At 32.7% G+C, this 11548-nt stretch overlaps 1 protein-coding gene across 1 annotated transcript; it reads left to right on the top strand.

The window, feature by feature from the left end:
- Positions 1 to 10367: 10367 nt before the first annotated feature.
- LOC148570327 (uncharacterized) lies at positions 10368 to 11047 on the top strand. The gene is made up of 2 exons (XM_088506977.1): positions 10368 to 10479; positions 10566 to 11047. The coding sequence occupies exons 1-2, from the start codon at positions 10368 to 10370 to the stop codon at positions 11045 to 11047; spliced, it is 594 nt and encodes a 197-aa protein (XP_088363103.1).
- The last annotated feature ends 501 nt before the right edge of the window (positions 11048 to 11548 follow it).

The raw sequence follows: 11548 nt of genomic DNA, 5'->3' as shown, positions 1-11548 counted from the left end.
AGTCAAAACAGCTGTTTTTCACATGAACTCTTTTAAAGCTCCGGGTCTTGATGGGTTTCAAGTTTTCTTCTTCAAAGAATATTGGGAGATCATTGGTCTTGATGTTTGGAAGATAGTTAAGCAGGCATTATCTGGTGTTACTCTTGATCCGAGAATGATGGAGACTTTACTGGTTCTTATTTCAAAGGTTGAATCACCGGTATCTATGAAAGATTTCAGGCTGATTAGTCTCTGCAATGTAGTTTACAAGATCATCACGAAGGTCCTTGTTAATAGGTCCCGTCCTCATATTGCGGAGATTGTTGGCCCGCTTCAAGGAGGATTTATTCCGGGATGAGGAACTCCTGACAACATTATTATTGCTCAAGAAGTCCTCCATTTTATGAAGAAGACTAAATCAAAGAAAGGCACATTGGCTTTTAAGATTGATCTAGAGAAAGCTTATGATAGAATTGACTGGAGGTTTTTAGCTCATACCCTTAAGAGCTTTGGTTTTCCCAATCCTACAATTAGTTTAATTATGAATTGTGTCACTGCTTCCTCCTTATCTATTCTTTGGAATGAAAATCGTCTGAATGGCTTTACTCCTAGCCGGGGTCTTAGATAAGGGGACCCTATGTCACCCTATCTTTTTGTGTTGTGTTGGAGAGATTGGCATGCTTTATTAGTCATCAGGTTGATTTGGGCTTTTGGGAGCCGGTTGCTATTTCTAGAGGGGGACCAAGAATATCCCACTTAATATTTGCAGATGACTTGCTTCTATTCTGTAAAACTACAAAGAGACAAGTGCAACATGTGATGTTGGTTTTAGAGACTTTTTGCAAAGCATCTGGGATGAAGATTAATGTGGAGAAGTCTAAAGCGCTTTGCTCCAAGAATGCCTCTGCGATAAGGGAAGAGGTTTTCATTGGGGTATCCTCTATCAGATTTGTTTAGGACTTGGGCAAGTATCTTGGAGTTACCCTTAGCCATTCTAGGATGATCCATTCAACTTTTAAGGTGTTCTGGATAAGATTTGGAGTAGACTAGCAAGCTGAAAAGGGAGTTTACTCAATCGGTCTAGTAGACTCTGCTTGGTTAATTCTGTTGCAGCTGCTATTCCCACGTACCAGATGCAAGTCTCTATTTTTTTCAAAGGAATCATCATTAGTAAATTAGAGTCTATGATGAGAATTTTTCTTTGGAAAAGACAAGTTAATGGAAGAGGATTAAATCTTGTTAGTTGGAAGGTACTGGTTACTCCAAAATAATATGGAGGTTTGGGGACTAAAGATCCTTATTGTGTGAATATTGCTCTTCTTGAGAAGCTAGTTTGGATTTTTTTCTAATAGCCAAACATGTTATGGGTCCAGTTGTTGGATGCCAAATACCGATCATCTCTATATGACTGTTTTAGTTGTCCTAAGAGCAAGAACTCTCCTATTTGGAGGAGTCTTTGCAAGGCTTGGAAAGTGTTTAAGGATGGGTTTGCTTGGTGTATTGGGGATTTAATTAAACCAGAATTTTTGGTTTTCTAGCTGGAGGAGAGAAGGACGGTTATCGAATGAGATCGATTATGTTCACATTTCTGATTCGAATATCCGGATACAAGATATTTTGTCGGTTGTTAGGTGGCATTTGGATACTCTTTATTCTTTTTTATCTTAAAATCTGAAAGGTAATATTCTCTCTTACAGTCCAGATGTTCAAGAAGGTCTAGAAGTGGGTTGGTATTGGTTTGGGTTTGCTGCCAAAGTCTATGACTCACGCAATGGTTACTTGTGGTTGTGTAAGCAGCTGCTTGGTTAGGAGGAGTGGGAGAATTGGCTTTGGCTTTGGCGCCAACTTGTTCCAGAAAAGCACAAGTTTTTGGCTTGGTTATGTCTTAAGGAGGCTCTTCCTACTGCAAGTTTTCGCTTCAGAAGAAGGATGTCGTCATCGGATAGGTGCCCAAGATGTCTTTCTAGCCAGGAATCAGTTTAACATTGTATTCGCGATTGTCCAAAAGCTCAGCTTGTATGGCATAGGTTGGATATTTCTTGTCATCTTTTATATTTGAAGAACTGGTTCTTGTATTATAACAGAGAGCATCCGTTTAAGTTCTTTTCGAGACTTTGGTGGATATGGCAAGCAAGAAATAATGACATCTTTAATCCTCATGAAACTTGGCCTTCGAAAAAAGTGATTTGTCTGGCATTAACTTCAGAAAAGGAGCTTAAGAATATTTTTGAATTACAACATATGTCTCTTCCCTCTACTCTAAATGGTTTTTAGAATCCCCTATCCATTGGTACTTTCAAGATTAATTGTGATGCTAGTTATTTTGGTTCGGGTGATAGTGTTGGTTTTGCTTGTGTTAATAGAGATTGTAATGGGAGTTGGCAAAGGGGGTGTTTTAAGAATGATTGAGAGTAATAGTATTCTTCAAGGGGAATTATTTGCTATTTGGAGAGGATATCTCTTAGCCTGAGATGTGGGTCAACGGGATGTTATTTGTGAGACGGATTGTGTGGAAGCGTTTAATCTTGTTACTAATCACCAAGATGGTTGTAGGTTTATTGATCTATTGGTGCTCAAAATAAGAGATATCATGCATTGGAATTGGCATGTTGACTTTCGTTTGATTATGAGAGATGCAAACACGGTGGCAGACACTATGGCAAAGATGGCGATGAAGTTACAACATTCTCATGTGGAGCTTCCTTCACCTTAGGAGGAGTTTAAGAGTAGTCTTAAATGGGACTGTCTCTCTATTTAAGCAGTTCCTTTATTTTGTTTGTTTTGTTTTTCTTTGTTTAGTTTATTTAAGTCACACAAAAAAATTAATTTCAGAACACATCTAAAACTCATTAAAAATATATATACCTAAAATTAATTGTATACACAATTTAATCAAAAAAATAATGCCAAATCATTTGAATCAACTATCCTTTACAACTACTAAATATTATAAATGGAGATATTATTTTACTCAATAATAACTCTTGATAAATAAAAAATTCTATGTTAATTAAACAAGGTATTAGTATAAAATAAGTAAAGTATAATACGCTTCTGCAACACATTTAAAATAAGAGTAAATAATCATTTTCGACTACGAAAGATTTAAACGCCGATAAAACTAACCATAAAAGAATAAAACTAACGTTGTACTCATAAAAGATAAATTATGTTCGACAAAAATAACTAATTATTAATTTTTGTTAATTTCATTTAAAAATTAATTAAAATACCCAAGTTACTCCTATTTATTATTTTTAACATTTTTTTCATCTCTTCCAGAGTTAGATTTTTTCCTCCTCTGTACACACCCACCTTCTTTTTGCTTTTCCTATCAGAACCCTTTTCTTTCTTCTCCCTCCACTGATTTCCCTCCTCCTCCATGAAACAGCAGAAGAAACAACCATCGAAGGCTACTCCATTGTTTCTCTTCCAGATGCAGGGGAAGAGTGATGCGGTTTTGGCGGTTAGGGCACATAGGGTGAGGAAGTGAAAGGTTAGAGAACATCAGCGTAAAAATCTCTGAACTCATCGTCGTCTATAACTCATCCCTCTTTGGACCTTATGATTGACGGCCGCGATGACGTCGATGCTGTGCCATCGAAACCAGTCGTAGGTGCTAGGGTTCCTCCTGGCAACAATGCTGAAATCGCCCCAAGGGTTTCTCTAGATTTGAACTGTGGCAAGGAATTGACTTTCGACGTGGACGCTGGGACAAAAGGCGATTTTGACAGACGGTGATCCGATTCGGGGAGGGGAGGAGCAACACTGCCGCATTGCCTTGTGATGGCGAGAGAAAAGATGCCAAGTTGGCCAAATCCAGCAGTGGAGCAGCTGCGCCACTCAAAATTGGGTATAGCGGTCATGGTTATCATCCATTCCATTCACAATATTAGGTTAGTGTGTTGTGCTAATTGTAAAGCAATTACTTGTGTTGAGATTTTATTTTTAACCGCCACAACCACATCACTCTTTTCCTGCACTTGGAAGATGGATATGAACAACGTTTTCGAACTCATCTCTGTCAGAGCCACTCGCCTCTCATTGTAGTTCCCACAAAGTACATATTCTTTATTTGTTGGTGTTGCTATTTATCTCCTTTTGTCTCATTTTTTCTATTTCTGTTTGTTGTTGTGTTGTGTTGATGGTGGTATAGTAGTGCCGACAGTAGTAGTGGTGGTCATACAGTGATGGTGTTCAAAATTTGAAAAAAAGATAGTAATTTTGTTGTTAATAGATAGTTGAGTTGAAAGATTTTGAAGGTTAAAGATAACGAAAAAAATAAGGATAATTTGGGTATTTTAAGTAATTTTATAATGAAATTAATAAATAATTAATAATTAATTATTTTTGTTGAACGTAATTCATTTTTTGTAGACACAATGTTAATTTTATTTTTTTTATGGTTAATTTTATCCATATTTATATCTTTTATGGTAAAAAATAATTATTTACTTTTTAAAATAATGTACTTAGGTACAATATGTTTGAATACACCCAAAACTCAAACAATTATTATAAACAAATAAAGTATAATATGTTTTTGTAACATATCTAAAATAAGATATTTAGATACCAAAATAAATTTGAATACATTCAAAACTCAAAAATATTATTATTATTATTATTATTATTATTATTATTATTATAAGAACAAGTTTAGATATTTTATTATAAAAAAAAAAATTAGAAAGAATAGTGACACACAAAAATATTGATAGAAAAAGAGACAAAAGAGATTGGAAGGAATAGAAAGAATAGAACGGATCAATAAGTGTGGCGGGATGCTGGTGCATGAGAGAAGAGAAAAAATAAAAAATAAAAAAATTTTATTTTTTAAAAATTTAATATCATAAAGGCATAAAGTGGATATTTAAATTAAATAAAAAAATAATAATTTTTTAAAAATAAGAGATATAATTAATTAAAATTTTAAAATAATATTATATTATATTTAAAAATTGAATAAAAAATCATATTTAAAAAATAGTAACAATTTTCAGGTTTGTAAACAACCTTTCTTTTTAATTTAATTAATTAACATCGGAGCCTAGGTCCAAAAGAAACAATTACATAGGAATAACTGAATAAGTCTCCGGACATCCTAACTAAGCGAACCCACAATATCATAACACTAGAAAAAATGAAATAAAAATAAAAATATATGTCATATAATGTTGGAAAAAGTCAGAGCCTCAGAGGTAAAAAGATCGTTACCTTGTTCCTTAGTGGGTCAAATTGACTCAATCCTTGGCCGTGTGAGCCTGTGACTTTGATAACATGCTCAGTTATTCACATTGGGGCAGAAGCTAACATGTAGCGCATCTGTATGAGATGGTGTGGTGGTGCACTTCTGTGATTGGGACCCACCAAACATGGCGATTTAAAACCTGTTCAATGCAAGATGGAAAACGACAAATGTGATGTCTGGGATTGGGACCCATGTCCGGCAGGATCATTGGCCGTTGGGGATTAGTTATGGTGCTCCGCGTCCGCATCGTTAAATGACTAAAAAGACCCCCTTCCTTGCTTCCACCTTAAATTGCGTAGTGAGTAGTGACTGTTAACGCGGTTTAGCTTTTGCTGATTTCGGGGTTTAGTTTCTGGCTGTGTCCCACGTCAGCAAACCACCTGCCACGATTCCTCCCTTTCCTTACCTTCTTTGTATTTCATGGTCAAAAAGTGAAAAAATTGATTCAACTCCCTTACATAAAATAAACAGCAGTTTTATAGAATTTTTTAATTTAAAATTGATAATTACAAAAATAGACATCATATTTATGCTAAAAATACATTAAATGGACATTCCGATTATACAATGTAGCATGTGGCCGGAACATAGGATTTTGAGATTAGTTCGTATATTTGTTATTTTTTTTATATATATATTAAAGATAAAAAAGATTCGAATCGATAATCTCTTATATGAATATAAAGAAATTATACTATTTAAGTTATAACTTGTTAGCTGTATTTGTTATTTTAAATATTTAATTAATTGATATGTTATGATATCTTAATTTATGAAATTTATAGTTAAATTAAAATAGTTAAAAAATATGATAAAATAATGATATATTAGTTTACCTAATTTTAATTAATTATTAGTGGTGCTAACATTCTTGAGTTAATAATTAGTTGATACGATAGATTACTTATACAAGATATATTAAAATAGCAGAACATAATAAGTTGATTAATTGCATATGAAATTACTTTTAAACGTAAAATTTTATGATGTTAGATTATTATTAAATAGTTGAATTATTTTTATAGTTAGTTTTAAGTCAATAATATATTTTGTTATATGAATAATAAAAATTTGTATTAATTAATTTAATTAGTTATGATTAAATTTTAATTAAATTATATTTTGAAGTAATCTATTACTTTTTTTATGTTTTTGATAATTTTATTGCGATAAATTACTACATACAAAAATTAATTACGGGTTATTTGTATGAAAAGCACAAAAAAAAAGAGTTGATGGAATTGAGATAGATTTAGTGTGATAATGATTGAGCTAATAAATTATTTATATAAAATTCTTTTCAAGGTACTTATCTAAAATAATGAAAACCTTATCCTTTATATATGTATCTCGTTTGCTTTATGCACAATTGCTTGATTGTATCTTATCCTGGGTGTACTCAATTTTTTTTGTTATTTAACCCGAATACAAAATAAAGTTTTCGATTTGTGAGTTTAATGTGTTTTCTCTCTCTATACTCGGATATGTGAGAGAGTGAATCCTTTTTAGTGAAAAAAAAAATTAAATAGTATCATTTGTGATTTTTCATTTTTTATTGTTCTCTCTCATATTTAATTTTAGTCTAATTTATAAAGTTAATAATAAGAGATCACACTGTATTTTCTTAAATATTAAAAAAATTGGAGAAGATCCATTTCCGATATGTCACGCCTATGCACATCTATCATTTTTCTACATCAAATATATTTCAGTATTTATTATATTTATTTAATTTAAATATAAAATTTTAATTTTATAATAATATGTTTTAATAACAAAATACAAATTTTTTTATTTTATTAATTAAAAATTAATTTAAATATATAATTAATTAATAATAATTATATTTTATACAAATATATAAATATATTTTTTTAAATTAATAAAATAATAAATAAAAATTAATTATCATTAAATTCATATTTTTACATACATAAATTCATTATTTTAATTTAAAAATAATTATTTTTTATTTTATTATTTTACTAATTTTTTCATCTTAAAAGAATTTAATTCCAAATTTACGTGGATGTATTTTTAGAAAATCGAAAAAGTTTATTAAAATAGTTTATACTTTTTATATAAAAATAACAATTAAATATAAATATATATCATGTTAATAATTTTTAATTATTATTTTTACAAAAACTTACAGAAAATTAAATGAATATGTATTTGATTCTACTAAATTGGGATCCAATGATTCAACCGCGAGAAAAAAAATTGCCATTCTAAATTATAAGAAATATCCTAAAATAACTTAAAACATCATAGAGATAAATATATAAATACTCTTAATAAAAAATTGATACAAATTGGATAAGTCTAAAAATATCATAGAGATAAATACTCTTAATAAATTTAAAAATTTCTCAAAAAAAATTAATAAAAAATAAATCTCACAAAATAATATTCATAATCTGATTTTTATATAAATTAAAGACTTTTATTTAAAGATTAATGAATAAGGGTTTAGTGAATAAAAAATTTAATAAATACTCTACTAAACCTTTAATACTTTACTGCATTGAAAATATACCTAAATACTTAATATTTTTTAGTAAAATAAAATACTTAAAATGTTGAGTACGTAATAAATTTTTAATATCTCAAATTTTAAAATAACATAGAAATTAATGAAGAGCCGTACCACCAGTTAATTTCATAAGTGTCTTTTTTATTATTCATGTATCTTCGTGATTAATGATGCAAAGAATAATTTTAGAATCTAATTACTATTGTTTTGAGTTTTTTTTAAGTATAGTTGCAATAATTTATTGTAGAATTTCTTTAATTTTTCTTTTTCTTACTCTTGTCATAGACCATCTAATTTTTATATCTTTTTCAATCAAATATAATGTACTGTCAATATTCATGTCATGATTAAATTTAGTTGTGTTTTATATTTTAAAAAGTTTTGCTTTTATATATTTTAGAAGAGGATGAATTTATATTCGTTCAACTAAAAGAAAGAAAGAAATAAGAAAAAAAATGTATCATTAAAAAAAATATTTTTGTATATTTGCAGTAAATTTTGGTGTAAAATTAAGATATTTATGTGTATTATTTAAGAATTTTCAATGTACGTGTACTAATAAGTTTTACATAATTAAAAATTCTTCCTCTATCTCCTCATCTTATGCTTCTTTTTTTTTTCATCTTCTTATTTCGTTTTTTCATAATTCTTTTTTATCTTGCCTGTGAAATAGGTCGGCCCCCACAATCTGCGACGGCCGAGCTATAACCTTGGAGACTGAGCGTCCAACAACTCGATTCCGAGCTTTTCCTTTTGTCACAGTGTGATGTAAACAATGAAGAGGACGGGAGTGTACCTGCAAAGGCACTCCAAAGTTTAAGTCAGTATATTGTCTTATTTTCAACCTACCCTAAAAGAAATACTTTACCTTCTTTTATATTATAAATTCTTCGTCCGTTACATTCTCGGCAATAATCATCGGTTACCGAATTGATTTGTAACCGACTTTATTATGCCGTTCGGATATCAGTTATGATAGGAGTATTAATCTGACCGAGTTATGGCTCATGAAAGGCCGAGCTTATAGCGGGCGACGGTTATAGTTTTTTAGTGACAACGGCTATAATGCCGAGCTATAGCTCATGTTTAAAGGTGGCCATATCACAGCCCCCAAGCTTGACCTGAGGAGGGTTTTTTAATGAAGCAGGTTGAGCTTTTGGATGAGTTATAATTCGGTCAGGTATTTTATTTAAGTGAGCCCCCAGTTCAACGTACTTCATTAAAAAAAGTGAGGCTTTTATTTAGGAGAGAGAAAGTGTCCTTGGAGCATTAAAGGCTTGTTAAATTTCCAAGGTAACTGCGTCGTTTGGTGTAATTGAGTTGGCAGTTACTTATGGATGTGGTTAAGTTCAAATGTGTGGTAAGTTATCCATGACTCTTGGTTTTTTGCTGCTTGGGAATCATAATGAGTAAAAGAGGTATGCATGCTATTTTCTTCATCTTCTACTTTGTCATCTGTGTCTTCTACCTCTCTGTTTTTCTGTTCTGGTTCTCGAATGGGTTTAGAGAAGGAGAAAAAAGGGGAGATTGATTGGTCGTATGACTGGGTTAGTGACGATGTGAAGTCTCGTGTTTCTTTATTTTGTGATGATGTTGCTGTGAAGCAGATAGACATGAAGAGAGTCGTCAGGGCTGGTTGTGGTGTTGAAGTGGAGTTGTTGCCATGTCGTAGTGAGGATAGGATTTACCATAGGGGGCAGGGGTTTGAGTTTTTCTATATGCATAGTTGTGTGTTAGAGGAGCTGTAAGTGAGACTGCCTTTCACTATTTTTCAGTGTCAGATTATAAAGCAACTTAACTGTGCTCCTTCACAATTGCATCCTAATGGATGGGCATTCCTTCGGTACTTTGAGATATTGATGGAATTTCTGGAGTTGGAGCCTTCTGTAGATTTATTTTTTTTCTTTGTTCCAAGCTAAAGGGGTTTGGAAAGGGGGTGGGTAAATTTGAACAGTACTCCTGGGTTTGGTATTTTTAAACTGTACAAATCATCTTTCAAGGATTTCAAGGAGATGTATGTTAAAGTGAGGGGTGTGGAAACAGAATTTCCATTTTATATGGATGAGTTGTTAGCGGAGAGGTTCCCTTTATGGTGGTGCTCGGAACCGCAAAATATCCTCGGTGCTGAGGTTATTACTCCGAGGAATGTCTGTATTATTGAGTTTTTAGTTGAACAAATTGATCGAAAAGAGTTGATTTCGATGTTTGAGTTGTTGAAGTGGGATGAGAAGAGGAATTATGTGGTAGAGTATATGGGTGAGTTTTATTTTTGGTTTCTGTTGTTTTTATTGGTTAGTTATGTGCTGACATTGCGTTTGTTTTCATGGAACTTGTAGGAGGTAAGTACCCTGGCGTTTCGGCTGCGTCGCTGAGGTCCCAGTTTAAGAGCAAGAACTTGGAAAAAGAAGTTTCTTCTACCAATCGTGAGAAGGTGGTAGTGGCTGGGGAAGTTAGTCAGCCCCCTCATGGTCGTCAAAAAGTGATCGTGAAAAAGAGGAAATCGGACGTGGTGGACTTATCTGACGAGTCTAGTGGGAAGGAACATGGTGTCCCCTGGAGGAAATTGAGGCTTTTGTTGTGAATCAGAAAAGGCTTCATGAGATGTCTGAGCAGAGTGGAGGTTTGTCTGTCTGGGGGAAGGAGTATCCTTACATGGCTGTGGCCGACGAATATTGTCAGTCCTCTGCCGATGTTTCTTTGGCAAATGAGGTTGGTGAGATGGCTATTGGGCAGTACATGCAGGTAAGATGTGTCTTATATTTGTAGTTTGGTTTTGCTTATTTCATATGCTTTATGTAGTAGTTTTGATGTTTTTATATGTGGTTGGTCTGAGGCTTGCTAGTTTAGGACGAAGTCAAGAGTTGAGGCATAAGAAGATTGCAGGTGAGAAATCAGAATGTGTTGTGTATAAAGAAGAGTTAATTAAGAGCAAGGGTATTGCTGCTGGGTTACAAAGTCGGCTGACTGAGACTGAGAAGCAATTGAAGGAAACAAAAGATAATTATGCCAAGGATGTGGAAGATTTGAAGAAAAAGGAAGCTGATCTGGCGAGCATGGAAACTCGGTTGATTGAGGTTACAGCTCGGCTGAAGGAGATGGAGAAAAAGAAAGGTGATGAGATTTTGAATTCTTTTGTTGAAGGTTTCGAGAGGGCATGCTTACAAGTGAAGTTTTTTGTTCCTGATGCTGACCTTTCTGGAATGGATCCTGCGAAGATTGTTCGTGATGGGAAGCTAGTGGAGGATGATGGGGAGGCCGAGGACGAGGCCGAGAATGTTTAGTGGCTTTTCTATTTGTTTTGTAAAAAACTCTAGTTAATAGATATTTTTGGTTTGTTATTGGATATGTTGTTAGACTTTGTTAAGGTTGTAAGCTTTTGATAATTGCTACTTTGTTTGGATATTGATATTTGGTTGAATTGGTATTTAGAGAAGCACTTTGCTTGTTTAATTGGAATTTTGTTCAGGACGTTTTTCCTGTGTGTATGTTAGTATTGCTGAGTTATTTCGGATTTGACAATTGTTCATCATTGTAGACGAGTTTGTAGTTATGCTTTGATTTTGGAAAGCAAGAAAGTGATAGATGCGCACATGTCATGCATATTTGAATTCGAAATGGATATGTTTTGATTTGGGAACCTTTGAATACAAAGGTGCAGATAGGCTAGCCTCGTTAAAACCTCTCCAAGCAAAACCCTCTAGGGATAAAATCTTGGCAGTAGGAAAAAGAGTACAAGCCTGTCCCTGACTTTTTAACTATAGAATTTCTTTAGGGAGGATACA

This window comes from Arachis ipaensis, chromosome B3 (genome assembly GCF_059453495.1).
Source record: "Arachis ipaensis isolate K30076 ecotype BB chromosome B3, ASM5945349v1, whole genome shotgun sequence".
Taxonomy (NCBI): Eukaryota; Viridiplantae; Streptophyta; class Magnoliopsida; order Fabales; family Fabaceae; genus Arachis; species Arachis ipaensis.
Note: the sequence above shows the minus strand (reverse complement) of the source record. Positions and strands in the feature narration are given on the sequence as shown.

Excerpts from the sequence above, each read along its gene's own strand:
- LOC148570327 (XM_088506977.1), top strand. The coding sequence starts at position 10,368 with ATGTCTGAGCAGAGTGGAGGTTTGTCTGTCTGGGGGAAGGAGTATCCT. Across the intron at positions 10,480-10,565 it reads TTCTTTGGCAAATGAGGTTG|TAGTTTTGATGTTTTTATAT; the intron begins GTGAGATGGCTA and ends TGCTTTATGTAG.